General features: G+C 51.7%; 3 protein-coding genes and 1 non-coding gene across 4 annotated transcripts; all 4 read right to left on the reverse strand.

The window, feature by feature from the left end:
• Positions 1-901: 901 nt before the first annotated feature.
• Positions 902-2,132, reverse strand: N0V96_001538 (uncharacterized protein; the record flags this gene model as incomplete). Its single annotated transcript, XM_065756255.1, has 2 exons — positions 902-1,387; positions 1,845-2,132. The coding sequence occupies 2 exons, from the start codon at positions 2,130-2,132 to the stop codon at positions 902-904; spliced, it is 774 nt and encodes a 257-aa protein (XP_065615495.1).
• Positions 2,133-8,031: 5,899 nt separating this feature from the next.
• Positions 8,032-8,124, reverse strand: N0V96_001539. Its single transcript has one exon. It is a non-coding gene; the product is annotated as a tRNA-Trp (tRNA).
• Positions 8,125-9,255: 1,131 nt separating this feature from the next.
• On the reverse strand, positions 9,256-10,035 carry N0V96_001540 (uncharacterized protein; the record flags this gene model as incomplete). The annotated part of the gene is made up of 2 exons (XM_053194124.1): positions 9,256-9,742; positions 9,806-10,035. The coding sequence occupies 2 exons, from the start codon at positions 10,033-10,035 to the stop codon at positions 9,256-9,258; spliced, it is 717 nt and encodes a 238-aa protein (XP_053048321.1).
• Positions 10,036-12,148: 2,113 nt separating this feature from the next.
• On the reverse strand, positions 12,149-14,758 carry N0V96_001541 (uncharacterized protein; the record flags this gene model as incomplete). Its single annotated transcript, XM_065756256.1, has 3 exons — positions 12,149-12,403; positions 12,476-14,038; positions 14,108-14,758. The coding sequence occupies 3 exons, from the start codon at positions 14,756-14,758 to the stop codon at positions 12,149-12,151; spliced, it is 2,469 nt and encodes an 822-aa protein (XP_065615496.1).
• Between the last annotated feature and the right edge of the window lie 2,054 nt (positions 14,759-16,812).

Genomic DNA, 16,812 nt, shown 5'->3' on the forward strand with positions numbered 1-16,812 from the left:
CCTTTCTTTCTCAATATTGCATGGAAAAGCTACTAGGGGTGGTGTCGGGAGGCATCGTGGTAGCAGTCGTTTCGGTATAGTTGAAGAAGCTCCTACTAAGGGGTAGAAGGTGATATCGTTGGGGGACTTAATGGAAAGTACATATTTGCCGGAATTGATGGTTATGATGTGTCTATTGCCTGTACTACAAAGCTTCAGGTTTGATTAGCGCTTTGAGGCTTGTCTCCTTCTGCGTGGGTACCCGCCTCTGAGTATGGGGCCATTCTTGGTGACATTGGCTTTCCTCACCCCGTTCCATGACGATATGTAATCTCTACATATTTTCACGACAGACTACTGATAACGATCACCTGGGGTCTGTTCCGACTTTAATGGGTCCCAGTTGGATCGGCGAAGCGTTTTAGTAAATCGTAGTTGATGATCTATTTGAGAGCTGATAATCTAGAATCCGACTTGGCCGATTGGTACGGCCTCCAGGATTCGGGAAACCGGCGTCTAATCATACGTACTAGCTCAAATCGCACGAAAAAAGCAGGCTTCTAAGCGTGTATTGAGGGTCATCACGATGCTGTTTGAAGACTGTATGTGCCCCGTAAGTTCCTTGTTAACTATAAAAAGAGTGATTCTACTCCTGAATAACGCCAGCCACGGAACAAAATTTCGATTTGTGATATCAGTCGCAGTCCCCTGCCCCTCGTGTCAAGTACATGCCGCCTTCAGGCTGCCAGTCTCTTCCTGTAGAAGGTGTACAGAGTAGGTTTGGCGTTTCTCGCTCTCGTTCACGTGCGCCAGTCTCTCGGCGATTGACAACCAGCCTCTATTGGTCAGACCTACTTTCAAAACCTAGGTACGTCAAGAGTGGCGGCCACGTTTGACCGTGTGCCGTTTCCGGGGTGAGGCACTAAGACGGCCTCGGCTTCGCCTGTAACGGGCTGCTTATATTGACGGTGAATGTCGTAGGCGGATGATTGCCAGGGCCCCGGCCCTTGTCCTTAGAGTCAGTCTTGTCTTGTGAATCCGCATTGTCTCTGGAGGCTGTCTTGTCCTTGGAGATCGTCTTGTCCTTAGATTCAGCCTTGGTCTCGTCGTTAGAGTCGGCCTCGGCCTCGGTGTCAGAGTCAGAATCTTGTTGCTGGTTGGTTTGGCCTCGTTCCGCATCTGGTTCGTCCACCATGGGAAGAGCGAACAAAGCCAGCTGCTGTTGGTGCCTCCCCACATGACGCCGATAGTTCTTCAACGATGAGAGCGTCTCGGAGCAAAGTTCACAGGTCACCTCCGCGCTTTCGCCCAAGGGTCGTGAACTCAGCTTGACCAAAATGTCGATTTGGTCGTCACGTATCATATTCTGATGCTGCGTCTGCACATGCTCGATAGACTGGGACGCAGACTTGAAAGTGCAGTCGCAATCAAAAGGGCAGTGCCAGATTCTCAGGTGATTTTGCAGCATATGTTCCATCCACACATGCCGCTTTTCGAAATCTTGGTCTGGCGTAATGCAGTCTTCAGCTAGGCAGTTATATGGACGTAGATCGCTGTAAACATGCTGTCTAAGAACAGAAGTTAGCTAAGGTACAATGAGCAGCTGCGATGAAGTGATGGCACTACCTCCAGGCGTGAGTGTCTCTTATGTCCACAAGCATGAAGCAGAATTGGCATTCAAATGGTCTGTCATGTGCTTCCTTTGGTAGATCTGGAATCGACCTTTCTTGAGGATCTCCTAAAGTTGAGGCGTCGTATGAGGTCACCGAAGCCACCTCATGCCTCAAAGAAGAGTCGCTATAGTCGTTGGTCTGCGAGAGAGGCTTCAAATCATAGATAGAAAATGCCACAGTACTTGACAGGACCTCAGTCAAGTCGCTGTCTGCCTGGCCATCAACCTGGTGCGAAAGCTTCTCGTGACGAGCCTCTCTGTACTTGAAGGACTGCCGCCGCCTTGAGATTGCCTTTCCTAAGCGCTGCGCAAGTTGACTGTCGATTCCCTCAAATTTTTCGCTCACATGTTGAGTGTCGTATTCCTCATACGCCGAGGTGTCTGTGAACTTGGCGCCCATAAAACGGTCCCATGGCGCTGGGTTCTGAATCGTGATAATGAGTCGCATGAGACAGTTGATGATGTCAGGAAAGTCATCCATGATTGCGCCAATTTCTGTGACTATGTCCTTGTGGTCCTGACTGCCACCATTGGACGCAGTTGGTGCCAGCCCTAGATCATTGAAAGCCTTGATGGCCTCGTCGATGGTTTAAAGAAGTTCTATCAGAAGCCTCCGAACCTGAACCCTTATGTTTGACGCATCTCGGAGTCGATACTCGAGGGAAGAGCGGTCTGTTTTGTGAGCGCCAACGTTTCTAACCCAGGCTTTGAATCTGGCCTGCTCATCCACAAGCTTGTATCTAGTGTGAAAATAGCCATACAAGAAACGATTGAGGGGTCGACCTTTGTAAGTCCGCGATAAGTCAGAGAAAAGAGCTTCCGCTTTCGAGACGAGACTCGCCAAACGATCTGCTTCCAGCTCGGTGGGACAACACGGGGACTGCATGGCAAGGCTGTGTCTGAGTTCTTCTTATTACTTTTCAGTTCATCAGAGAGCTGTTGGATGGGCGGATTTATATGCCAGAGTCCCAGATGACGAACAAAGGAGCCAAGCGAGACTGTTCAGTCTCAGCAGCAACACGGTCACGTTTTCTTCTCGAAAGACATCTTACTTTGAACAGAGTTTCATTGTTGCAGTCAGGTGATGACGCCGCTATTGAAGAAAGAATTAAAGTCTCTTGTGTGTAGCCGGCCGATCAACTCCAGGAAGATAGGTGGCGACTGGGTTGTGTTGATTGTCGCTCCTCTCCCAAATCATTGTCAGTCATTTTAAAACCTGGCACCATCGACAGTACTCGAAGAGTCTAATCAATCGAATATATATGGCTTAGAGATAGTCGGTCTCGTCCCCTTATCAAATAGGTTTTAGTCGGAATCATGGCGACGACGAGAACCTGGCGCAACTATGACTGTGAAGTGAGGAGTCTAAATGAGAGCTTGATGGCGGAGCATGTCGGACTGTTAGCAGGGCTCAAGCTCCTCAACTTCGGTGCTACTCACTTATTGGCAGACTGCGATATCAGTACGAGACTTCGGGAGATGGAACCCGCAATATGACATTTGATACCCTCATGGTAAGAGACGCCCTAGATAGTACACGTGATGCATTCTCGGTTAGAATTTGTATAGGCGCGGACTTTTGACGGTCCTAACAGGGTTTGAACGATGAGGATTTGAGACAAGATGTATATGAGAAAGTATATGTAGTCGAGCCATTGGAAGCTGATCTGGCAGCTGACACCCTGACATGTACAGGTTTTACCACAGCAAGACGGTATACTATCCTCCGATGAAATTTACAGTTTCTTCGTATGGATTTTGGATGGTGAACACCTTTTGAAGCGATGAGATGACCTGATAAGTAGGGTTTCCCCAAGCTGTATTTGCCATCTCGTAACCACTGCATTCGAGCCAGCCACTGCGATAGCGATAGCTGTGATGAAAATTTGCTTCTTTTTGAACTGGCGCTGCTAGTCCGAGTCTGATCTATCCTGAATTGATTCAGGATACAAAGGCAGAGAATATCCCTCCATACGGCGGCGGGGCTCTACGGCCTTGCGTGTTAGACGACGCCCTGCTCTACCCTCGTCAAATTGTTGATCTTGTCGGGACCACTGGTTTCCATCGTCTATTGAAGAAATCTTCGATGTGTCTTTAGCGTGACCTGAGGTGAATAGACTCGATTTGCGTTGAGAAATCGCCCGATTATCGCTCGAGTGCCTTGCCTCACTGCCCTCTTGGTCCTCGCTTGCGTCTAGGATGGAGCGTTTGCCGGAAACCCCAGGAACTTTGCCACGTCCCTGCCATAGCATTTGCCACCTAATCATCATACGTTGCTCATAGTCTTGTTGAGTCTCATCTTCTCGTCGCTCCCCGTACTTCTCTGCTGCGACTTCATGAGCATCGCGGGCTTCGAGATCCCTAGGCTCGGGTTGAAACGGGTTTCCTGGATTCAACGCTTGTCTAAGTCTTGCATTACTTCTCATAATACGTCCAAGAGTGACTTGGACGGTCTCTCCCGAGACTTCCGTGCTGTATTGGGGGCCGCCGCTCTAATAGTCGGCTTTCGTCTCCTAACAAGACGAACAAAGCCGCTTCTCTGAGGTGCTTCCCAACGTGAGATTGGAACTCTGTCAGAGATCTCGTTGCTTTTGAGCAAAATGGGCACGTTTTCGCTGTCATCTCTGGAACTGGACTAGAGCTGAGGGCAATCAAGTCATGCAGTTGATTCTTGGGTATTATGCCTGGATGCCGTTGGAGAACATGGTTCGCTGACGAAGTCGCGTCTGTGTAACTTTCTGCGCATCCTAGTGGGCATTTGTATGTTCTCCAGTGATTTGCGAGCATATGTTGTATCCACCGGATCTCTGTCACATATGTCTGAGCGGGGATCAGGCAATCCTCCGAAACGCAAATGTATGGTTGCAGGTCGTTGAGTACATGAAGCCTTTTCGCCTTTCAGTTAGTCTACATTGTTCAATGTGTCTTGTTGTGCTTTTTGCTTACATCCACGTTTCTACGCTATCGCGGCCAAAATTCAATGTAATGTTGCAGTACGGACACTCAATGATTTTTGAAATCGATCCGTGAAAAAGATTCTCGACGTCGGTCTGAATACTTCGTATAGTATAACTGGTACTGTGGGACAACACGGGGTCATCCTCTGGATCGAGTTCTGTGATAGGTTTGACGACCCCTGAACGTGATAGGAGCACTGACTCTGCTGCTTTCTGGTTTCTTCGAATAGCGTCTGACGGTTGTCTACCGCTCCATAGTTCCGAGGTCATTGACGATGTTCGATCACGGCTTCTTTGTCTTAGCTCTTCCCGCCTTTGGTACACTGAACTGCCCACCCGTTCAATTAGAAACTCCTCCGTTTCAACCCAAGTCTTTCTGATGAGATCTATATCGAAGGTAAGCTCTTCTGGACTCTTACGATGCCTGGAAGATATGATACGGTCGTGGGGAGCAGGATCTTTAGTGGCCACGCGTAGTCTCAGCAGACAATCAACGATTCCACATATTTCCTTTGCGATCTGTTGGAATTCGGTCTGCGGTCCTTCACTAAGACTCTCGATGAGGTCCTCTTCGTAGTCAAGCTCTTCCCATGGAACCGTTCTCCCGGAGACTATGCTTTCTGCATCCCTGATCGTACCGTCGAGACTGTCCAGGAGTTGAAGGAGTTGACGATGGATGTGTGAAGCACTACGCAGGCGGTATTCTAGGTAGTATCCTTTTAACTTGGCGTCCTCGTGAGTGGTAACGTCCGCGTACCATGCCTTTAACCTAGCTAAATCGCTTCTGAGACTTGAAAGTTCAGACCCGGCGGCAGGTCGTACGTTGTGTTGCCCGCATACTCTCAGTAACTCTTCGAAAGACTTAATAACTTTGAGGGCATTCTCTGCAAGCGTGGGATCCATGACGAGAGCCGGTCTGATGTAGGCAGAAGTGACTTGCTTATTTATGCCCATCAAGGTTCGAAGTGGGTGTTTTGAGCGTCGTATGAGGAGAGAACGTCCTGTCAATGATGTCGATCAAACAGCTAGCTGAGATTTCGGACTTTTGGACGATCTGGGTGATTGAAGTCATTCGTATCTGTGGCTAGATAAAGCACCCGGACCCAGCTGGTCAACGCAGCCACTGAGGTGTGAGATCAACTTGACTGAGGACGATAAGAGCGCTCAGGTATGCCTACGAGCGCTGTTCGTATGGCACTATGAAGACGTTGAACTAGGAAACGAGACTATTTCAGTCTACTGTCGAAATCTTCATGTATGGATCATTGTAAAGTTTCCCCGCATGCATGAAGAAGGCACCATGCGAGGCTGGCCTATGGTGGCTGGGCGCTTATCTCCCCTCAATATGCAGATAATGAAGAGGGGTTGGATGCGGCTGATTTCCTACGACAATGAATCTCATCGACCTCGGAGTGTTAAGCATATCGCAACATCCGAAAACCCCCCAGATCCTGGACGATGTCTGGCTTTGAGGTGGTGGGCGTGGTCCTTGGTACCATTCCTCTCCTCATATCAGCACTTGAACATTACAGGCATGGCGCATCATCAATACGAATCTGGCGTAGGTACGACAGGGAGCTGAAGAGCCTTATCACTGACCTTGAGAACGAAAACATCAGGCTTCAGGATGTGAGTGAGAAGCTTCTGACTGGCATTGTACCAGACTCCAAAATTGACGACATGGTCAACGACCCATTTGGTCCTTCATGGCACGAGGACAACGTTCGCAAGAAGATTGAAGCCAGACTCTGGCACTTGAGGCCTTACCAAATACTGCTTGAAAAGGTTGGGGACATTAAATCGGCCATCGAAGAAATAGCGAAGTCGATTGACGTTTCATTGAGTAGTGAGGTAAGATCCTTTGTGACAACTTGGCTGGTCTTGTATGCTCACTTTAGTCCAGCATAAGCCACGCAGCAGCGCACCTAACGTCACAGCGCTCAGACGCATGTTATTCGCTGTCAATAAGTCCACATACACAGAAGAAATGACAGTCATAAAGAACAATATTGCAGATATAGAGTCATTGGTGGATCGAAGCATCGAAATGGCTCCGAAAAGAGAACTAAGATCGCGAGGTAGATCGATGCAGCTACTTCATGAGCTTGCCGGGAGCGTCTATTGTGCTCTACTATCCAGTTTACCAGGCAGTTGCTCGCACGAAGTATATCTCAAGGCCATGATGGAAGCCCATGCGGGGATGGCTTACCGCAGTGACGAGGAGGTTCTAAAGAATGCCGATATTCACCTGGCCATGAACTTCAGCAGAGCCGGCCAACTATCCAGTGTTCATCCAGAATCTATGTGGGAAGATATCGTCATCCGTCACCATAAACCTAGAGATCTTGGACATTCAGTCGACGTCGACAAATTAACGGGAAATGCCTTCATTCGTGCCGTTCTGGATTCCCATGAGAAGGTCGATGTCGAGTCACCAAATCCCATAGTCAACCTCTGCGAAGAAATTTGCCGAAGACAAAAGCATGGCGGAACCGGCTGTTATGGAGAAATCAACCACGAAACCAGAGAATTTCGTGTCTACCCTGGCAAATACATGCCCTGTCGAGATTCTTGGAATGCTGTAGCTCTGCAGCAAGTACTTGAGGACCCGATCAGATTTTCCGGTTTACATGGGCAGTACATGACGAAGCGAAAGCTGGCAATCGCAGTTTCGGCCGGCTTTCTACAATTCCATCAAACAAACTGGCTACCCGATGTCATTACAAGTCTCGATGTTTGGCTTCTGGAGAAGGACTCTCTACTTCGCTACAATGACGCGTTTCTCATGGCTACTCTACCCGAGCTACATGGAAGATCGGTGGGACAAATGAGACCCTCATTCGGTTGTCGAAATCCAGCTTTGGTTTCGCTCGGTATTCTCCTCGCAGAACTTGGGTGCGGGAAGACCATGGAGTCGATGCGCAATACCGACGAGAAGGCAATGCTCGGCGTTTCACGGCTGATGTGCGATAGACTGACGGCGCATCGAGTATTGCGCCACGAGCTTGGAGGTACAACTTACGCCAACGCGGTCAGATGCTGTATTGAGGAAGAGTTCATTAGAGAACACCTGGACTTGACTGATCAGGATTTCAGGCAAGAGGTGTATGAACGAGTTGTGAGGCCGATTGAGGATGAGCATTACGCATATATGTAATGAATTTATGGTTGTCAGATCCAGTACCATTTGTCTTGAGAAATATTCTTTGCTTGAAGCAATGCTTGTCCTCGGAGCTGTAACCCAATGACATTGAGGTTTCTTGGCCCGTGCCCAACAGAGCAAAAGCCAAAATCGCCCACACCTGTCAATGTTCAGTTTCGCAGGTCTCACAGACTCAGAGTAGCCACAACAACCTGTTTTTCAACTCCAACAACCCAAGATACCAAAATGGACATCATGTTATCCTCACAAGGCAAAAGGAATGACCCCCACCCGATTTGAACGGATAACCTTTCGATGGCATCTCGATGAATCTCGATCTGGAGTCGAACGCGCTACCGTTGCGCCAGAGGGCCAGATGCTGATTGTTGAAGATTTTACCGAAAATGCCGCATATGGAGGGCTGCAGCAGAATCGCCTGCGGCTTCGGAATCAGGGGACTGCCCGTCTGCGGGGTTCTGCTCCACCTGAGCCACTGAACGCCCTAGTTCGGCCACAACCTTAACCACCACGTGGGCGCAACAACTCGACGTCGACGACCACGAACGGGAATTCTTCAATGAACGGAGACTCTTGGAGTGGGCTGACTACTTGGAGATTGAATCGATAAGCATGCTGCCGACATATCCGTCTACTCCACAAGTTCGTCGGTAACACGGCGAGTTGTCAAAGTTCTTGCGAACCAGCCACCATGTGTTTGTGTATGGCATCTCCATTCAAGCGGCATTCTCAGAGCCAGATTTCAGCCCGAACAACTTGTGACAGCGGGTGATCGGCATCCCATCTCGATTTCGATTTAGTATTACAAGCGCTTATCCCGCTGCCCGTTGATTGTGATGTGCGGTTTGGGCTCCAGCGATTTGAGTTGCTTGCATCGGAGCTCGATTACCCTCTTCGGCAGGCGGCAAGAAAACTGCCCTGGCACGATCTCCAAGCGACCCCAAAAATTCCAAGCCTCGGTCGCATGCACGGTCAGCAACGTCCATCCTGGGCCTTGGGGTCGATGGCTTGTCAATTATGCTTTTGCTGGTTGGCGGGATTGCCCGTTCAATGTCCGAACCGACAACCTTCAACTTGGCAATAGCGGAATCATGAAACGAGCTGGCTTTAGTATTCTTTACTGTGATAGCTGCCTCTTGCAGCAAGTGGCTTGTACGGCGATGATGATCTTCAGTATCTACTGTGGAGGTCGCCGCCAGCCGAGGTCTCCGTATCTTGCGGACTCACAACGTTATCGCGGACGTTCTTCAGCAGTATTACTCATGGCTTTGAGGGCAGAACAGTGGGTAAAAGGTTTATGTATTACGGAGCCATCGTCAGAGAGCTTCAAGAGCCCTCGCTCCTCAGTAAGACTAAAGTATATGCATGAAGTCATCCACGAGGCCGGCCAAATAGCCTGCCTCACAATTAAGTAGTAATCATCATCCCAGCCAATATCTCCCAGAGCTTTTCACCAATGCGCAAAATCCTCGCACTGAAAAAGCCTCTTACAAGACAGCCTTGCCGAGGTTGGTGTTGAAGTTGGCATCCTTCATGGGCACGTTGGCGCTACCAAAGTCGGTGTTAGTGAGCGCGGTGCGCGCGGCATCAGTGAGAGACTCCCACGCAATGAGGGGCTGCTGGCCGCCGACGTCGCTGGTGAAGATCATCTGGTGGTTGACAGGCCAGACGCTCTGGTAGCCGATGCGGGGGCTGGTGCCGGTGTAGTCGATTCCGGACGTCTTGGTGTCGTACTCGCCGTGCGCGGAGACGGCGACGCCGAGGACGGTGGCCGAGGTGGAGGCGGCGGACAGCCAGACGACGGCGTTCTCCCAGTCGTGGCGGTGGCCCAAGCCGGACGAGGGCGAGTCCTTGGGCATGTAGTAGGAGTACATGATGGCGTAGGCGCCGTTGTAGGAGGCGCCACGGGCGTAGACCTGGCCGGTACTGGAGGAACATCCCCCGTTTGAGGAGCCGGATGTGGCGAGGCCGCCGCTGTGGATTGGAGGTTAGAGAAGAACCAAACAAGATGCTTCGAGGTAAGTGAGATGGACGCACCCAGTGTCACCGGCGGCGTTCACGGCAGGGAAGGGCACGCAGCCGTTAACGACCTTGAGGTAGGGCTTGTACTTGAGGTACAAGCTACCGACCGTGCCTGAGGGAACGGTCTCGGGGAAGCCCACGACGGCATCGTGGTCAATGACGGCGCGGCGTTCGAGAGGAGCAGCGGTGACGGAACCGGCAGCGGCAGCGAGCCACGCACCGAGACGAAGGAGGGAAGGCGCCATTGTGAACCGGAGGTGTGATTAGGTGTGAAGAGGTGGCGAAGGATGTGAGAGGTGAGGAGGTACAGTAGATAAGTAGTCTCTCAGATGAACCGGGAGATCGTCTCTAAATATTTGTATCCGATGTCTGAAACTGTCACGACTGCAGATGACGGCTGTGACGTGGGGAATCTGACTCGGCGGATGGGATAGAAGACTAGCAAACTTGGATGTTGTGATAGACCAGGCCTTGTTCCTGCGTCCGATCAGCGTCGTCTTGCATCTTATAGCTCAACCCCCGACTCTCGTCGTCTTCTTGGTCCTCTCACGGCAAGCCATTCATCCACGCGGGCCAGAGAGAGGGTGTCAGCAAGGGGCCACAGCAACCATGGCGACACGAACCAATATCCCACAAAGCTCATCATCTCCGAGGCTACGGTGCCCCCCTCTGGATGCCAGATGGTAATCATTCGAGCATCTGAGCTTGTCTACGACCTCTTGACCCCGCCCGTGGCATGGCATTGCGACGCAATTGGGCCATGTGAGGTCTGTAAGGACAAGGGACAAATGCCGCGTGCCGGTGCTAGCAGCCCGAGCCCCCTCACCAGCTTCACATTCTACCGTTCTCTATAACAGGACCCTTGAAAGAGAAAAACGGTCGATATCGTGGAGTTCAGGGAACCACTACGGCCAGCTGCCCGTTGGGGGCCGCAAAGGAGAAGGTGGTTGGAGGGAAACTGAAGAAATGGGTAGGGGTGGTCCTGTAGCGTTACAGGCCTCACTTGAAGGTGCCGAGCTGATCCCTGTCATGGTTCCTGGATCTGGCATCTTGTCCGCCGCCAGTGGGAGACCATGTAACCTTGATAATCCCCTCTAGTCACTTTCCACCCCCGCTCGAGACGTCAAGTGCCATCAATGCTTTTTGGATTCTTGAGGAATAACGCTTTGGCGGTGACGGGAAATCCACGCCGATAATGATATTGAGTTGAATAGCTGTGGAGTATAGAATGAGCCCACGTTTCTTCCGCTTGAGGGGAAACTCATTCCTTGGCTCGGCCGAGTGGGATGGATCGAGAAAGAGTGAAAGATTTATTGATGACAATATCGATGACTTCGCATATCGTCAATGACGACAATTGACGAATGGCATGAAAGTCGCTTAAACCCAGCCGGTTTGCCTCAGCCGCAACACGCGGGTAACGTTATGCGCCTTGCGGGGAAAGATTTCGCCACACTCTGCAAATGATCTCAGCAGGTTAGTGAGAGGGAAGCTGGGTTGCCTCTGGTCGAGTGGTAGGGCCTCGCTGAATGATTGACCGTTTTACAACGGTTTCGACAGACGCTGGGGAAACCCGCCGTGTCCGAATAAGGTCGTCGGACGAGTCACGAACGACTCGTGGCAGCGAGGGATATATGTATACAGATCGTATAGGTGGAGCCGCAATGGTCGATGGCGGGTCGATTGGGTTATTTCTTCTCTATAAGCCTCAGACAAGCTTCAAGTTCCACATGGCGATTGAAGACGACTGGAGGCTATTGGGGATCTGAGGGGGACTGTAGGTTCTTTTGCTGAGGAGATGAGTTGGTCCTGGTCCGGTGACTTATTAGATGTGGTCCAGGCGTCGTGTTGCCCAATATGCCAATCTGCTCGAGTCATGGTCCTCGGGTCCTACCGACACGGCGGGCTCTCGGGGGCCTTCCGATGGGCTTTGACGAGGGCGACGAAGCGTGGTGAGGCGAGATTGCCGTAACGAAAAGGGTCTCTGCTAACCCGGATGGACCACCTTGAGGCTGAGGATATCTCGAGCCAAGACGAAAAGAGAAGGACAACAGATCACCATTTTATTTTTTTAAAGACCTCGTGTTCAGATCGTGAGTCAAGACCGACATGATTGTAAGTATATTACACATCTAGATCTAACGAGAAAGAGAGAGAGAGGAATTGAGATGGGTATCACAAAGCTTTCCGAACATCGTAACAATTGTCCGTGACAAAATAATCGCTCTCCAAAATACAGGTCAAGGGCAATTCGCCTCGTGGGGCTTTTCTGCCCAGATCAAACAACCAGCCCAAGTTCGCTTTTCTTTTGAGTAACCAAGAAACACATCAAAAAAGACATCACAGACATCGCATGCATCAACTAAAGTCCCACGATTCTCCCCACAACTCGTTCAAATTCAATCCCAGTGCTTCAAGATTAAAGTCGGGATTGTATGACTGCGCCTTTGCCAACACATTGTCAGCGACGAGTGCTGGGAGTGCTGGGGAGAAGTCGTGGAGACTCACCTGCGGATCAATGGATGGTGGCATCCACGGCAGGGGTTGAGGCAGGAGCCCGTCCATCGCGTTCTGCGACGACGGGTAGCCCTGGAAGGAGAAGGGCGTCACCGACTGAGGAGGACGAGTCAGCAACTGCTTGGTTCTGAATGACGAAAACGACAACGGATGGGCGGGCTTGCTTACCTTTGGTCTCTCGGGAACTTCCAAGCCGGGAATCTTGGACAGCTCTGATGGCTGGCTAGATACCGGGGGTTCCTGGTTCGCCAGCAGCTTGTAGTGCAGGTTGACGAACCGTTCCGCAGACGATGCTTTGGCTTGTTCGGTGGTCTTTGTGCCCAGGTGGGCCTCAAGAAGGCCGAGTGCTGAGCACATGATGGAGTATCCCCAGGGCTCGTTGTTGCCGCAGCGGAGAATCCTGTCTTCCTTCATGTGGAGGCACTTCTCGAGGAGTTTGACAGTGTGTTGCGAGTTGATCATGATCATGTTTGTCGAGCCGCGCGGCTGCAGCATCGTAACGCTGCATAGGTTGACGGCCGTGGTCAGCGCGTCCTCGCGGAGGAAGTTGAGACTGCGAATGCCCTGCTCGTAGAGCTTGTCGTGGAGCAGAACAATGTCTCGCGCGGCGTTGTAGTAGATGATCTCGGAGTACTGGTACTTGGCGTTGGATTTACGAAGCTTGAGGAAAGGTTGGTGGAGGGGAACGATGTACTGGCGGAGTTGGATGTGGAGCAGAGTGTAGGCGAGGAGCGGTCTCTTGCCGCCGTGTGTGTTGTTGCTGTTGTGCTCCCAGGAGGGAAGCGAGTCGATTTCGTGTGTGATGTCATTGGTGTAACGGATGACTTGGTCGTAGTCGAGGTCTCCTGGCGGGCCACACAGAAGGCGGCTCAACTCCATGCGCAGTGGTAGACTCTGGCGGGCCAGGTTCTGGTAGGAGGAGAAGGTGTACTCCTTGCCGTGCTTGGAAGGCGGGAGCTGCGTCGTGTCTTCGTCAAAGTCCTCATCGTCCAAATTTCTTGGGGGCTGCACATCGTAGTGCAACTGGCTCACAAGCGTGGGCAGTCCGTGGTCGAAAGAGGCTTGCATGTCAAACTCTTGCACCGTCGCCCAAATCCTCCGTCTCATCTCCTGGTTGTAGACTGAAATCTTGCTGGCCCCCATAATGCCGGGTTCCCGGTGCAGTCCGACAGAGATGCCGTCCTGGATAAGAGCGCCAGAGTTCGTCCAGAAGCGCTTCTTCTTCACGGTGTTGACCCGCTTGGCGAGATACAGGAGGCAGGCAATCTGGTAGTGTATGAGCTTTCGGTGCTTCACACTCTGGTGGTCTTGCCAATTTTCAACGGCCTTAATCCACTTTTCAGCGGCATTCTGGGCGTTGGAAATCATTCCGGTGAACCTCAAAGACTCGTGTGTGTGAATGCAATTTGCTACCGCGCAGATGGAAAGGACGAGAGCGGTGAGTGCTGCATAGCGAGATTCGGTTGGGTTCTCCCAAAACTCTGAATACTCTCTGCGGAAGGTGGGAATGTGAATGATGCGGTGCATTTGCTCGAATTGGTCAATGTAGACCTCGAGTAAAGCATCACAGTGCTCCTTCGGTGGCAGAAGAGCCTCAAGCTGAGCGTCAGGCTGAAGGTAGAATTTGTCTCTGTCATCCTTGCGCTTCTTGCGATCTTTGCGATCATGAGCCTTCACGGGCTTCAGCCACTCATCTGCTGTCTCCTTCATGAAGGGGCACAGACCAGTCAACTGTAAGGTAGTCAGATGAGAATTCTTCATAAGAATGAAAAAGGGCTCATATGAGCGTGAGAGACCTACCTCGATGAAAGCCATTGTGGCGTTGTGAGGACCAAAATACCGCGTTCTGAATTCCTTGCCCCTGAAAAAGCGGAGCTCTGACTTGTCCCCATCACCATACTGATGCCAGCATGACTGAAGCTCAGAGTTGTTTGCGCAAGGGTCGGCTGGTGCTTCATTGGTCTCATCCTTCTGAGTGAGTGGCGAGTTGGTGCCGGCAATTGTGCTGCCATCAAATGAGGACATGGCCTGTCGTGTGAGTTGAGTCTTGAGCTGAGCGACCTCGAGCTCGAGACGGCGGATGCGGTCGTGATCCTTGGCCGCCTCGCGGATAAGAGAAACATCGGCTTCCTTGCCGGGAACCGCCAGCTCGCCATTCCTCCGTGAGTCGAGCTGGGCAAAGGCAGGCGGAACGCCAGAACTGGCGTTCAACACAGCACCAGATTTGGTCTCATACGTGCAGCGATCCGGCGTGCCGCTCTTCAGGCACCGCTGGCACGGGTAGCCTCTGTCACAAGACAGCTTCCTCCTGCGGCACTCCAGACAGCTTAGACGCACGCGTTGGCGCTTGCGAGGGTGCTGGGAGTTCTCATCGTCTTCGCGTGAGTTGGCGGGAGACAAACTCCCACCGTCGTCCACTGAGGGAGACATTGTATCGTTGGCTGAATTCATGGTGTTGATGCGGCTCAATCTTGTAGCGCGGGAGGCGAAAATGATCAAAAACGAAGGGAAAATGTACCGCGCGCAAGACACAGGCCACGGCCACGTTATATCAATCAGTACCGAGTTACAAATGGATTAGCCTCCGGTCCGGAGTGGGCACATTCTACCTGCCGCTCGCTGTCAAGATGTGGTCGAAATCCAAGGGAAGAAACTTCCCCCTGTCAGTCAGCGAGAGCTACCGCCGAGCGAGCGTCGTCAGTGCCTTAACAGTCGCGCCACCCAAATTGTGTGGGAAGATGTTAAGCCTTGGCGAAAAAGCTTACATAAGACCGACATTTCCGAGCACCGAGGTAATAGAGCCGAGCCCCTCCGAGCGATGCTTCCCACTTTTATGGCAGTCAGATGTGGGGCATCTGATAAGATTAGATCGGCCCTTCCCCTCTCAAAGGACCCCAATTCTTGACTCACACGACAGGGATTAAGATCAGATAAAAAATTTGTTCACTAGCACCCACCACAGCTGCAACCCACAAGCCGACCGAACATGGGGATGAGCCGACGCAAGACGCGTTTGTTCCCACCATCTTTACCTAAAATGAACAAGGCCTCTAGCTTCCATCATCCACGCAGATATTCACGGCGATCCACGATCACGAGAATTACACCGACCGTTCCTCTCTTTCTCTCTGCCTGCTGGCCCTGACTTCACAAGTTCACCATGGCAGACGACGCACATGCGAAGAAGCAAAAGACGCGACAATAACGCGGCTTGGCTAGGCTGAGCAAAGTCAATCTGTACTCGACGATCGATGTCTCGTGACACACACCATTGAGCGGTAAAAGGGGGCCGTCAATGCCACGCGAGTCACCGTTGCGTCCTCCCAAAAAATGCCTCTAATGTCGTCAGAACGTTTCCAGGAAGACCTGCTCTATCCGTACTGGCGGACCATGCAGAAGTCAGGGCTGTGCCACACCGACTGCCACTAGTCCTGCCGACGAACCCGGTCTTCGCGATGGACCTTCTCCATCAATGGATCTTTTTTGTCATTCAATTCCTCGGGAATGCCTTGGCGCCAACCTCTTTCACCAGGTCAAAATATCCGGTTCAAGGTTGTCTGCACTTTACACTGCAGGTCTGCAACACGACGAGGGATATTCGAACATGAAGAAGACAGACTCTGGAAATGAACGGGAGAAACGATGAACGGGATCGACAGGTCACAAAACACTAAATCTGTCAAACATGACAACTTGACAAGCATGGAAGTTGCTGGCAACGACACATCTCAACGGGGAAAGTGTCAAACAGTGGTCTCTCCAGCTCCAGCGGACAACGTTGTTGTCGGGTCCCGAATCCCGAACACCTCCATCCATTCTGGCCATTCTGGTGGGATGTCCCCGACTCTGAACCTTTGACGATTCTTCCTGTCCAAGACATGGGACCGGGGCCCAGCCACGCGGGCCAGTCGTCAAGCACTTGTGGAGAAAAATCTTTCCAGCTGCAGCGAGTCGAGGCCATTCACGTTCCCTTGCAGATTGGGGACCCCGTCCGCTCCAGGCGACACGAACGGACACCCCACACCAAAAGGCCCAGAAACCTTTTTGCAGACCTGCGGACTCTGCACTACATCGCGCGATCGTCCACGCAGCGGCGGCGGCTACGCAACCGCAACCTTCAATCCTCGCGGCGATTTTTCTTCAACCCACCAGAATTTTCTTATCAGATCAAGACATCCCTGTCACTACGGATCATCGCTCCGAGATCGGTGCATGGGCCGACGTGAGCTAATGTGCCACATGGAGGCGTTCAAGCGTTTCAAGGAGATCGACGTCAAACACTGCACGGAATGCTTGCTCAACTGCGCGACACACAGCCGCCATGGCCCCGGTGTATTGTAGCACGCTGAGACGTGAACCGGGGCGGATGCGAGCCCGTGGCGATTGTTTGGTTTCTTCTGCTCCTCGTCACGAAGAATCGCGGCTTTTTCGCAAAATAAACCACCCGATCGTTGGGATTTCTTTCTTTGAGGCTGCCGATTGATGATTGCGATGCAGTAACGGTG

This window comes from Colletotrichum fioriniae (genome assembly GCF_027942845.1).
Source record: "Colletotrichum fioriniae strain IMI 355084 chromosome Unknown scaffold_1, whole genome shotgun sequence".
Lineage (NCBI taxonomy): Eukaryota > Fungi > Ascomycota > Sordariomycetes > Glomerellales > Glomerellaceae > Colletotrichum > Colletotrichum fioriniae.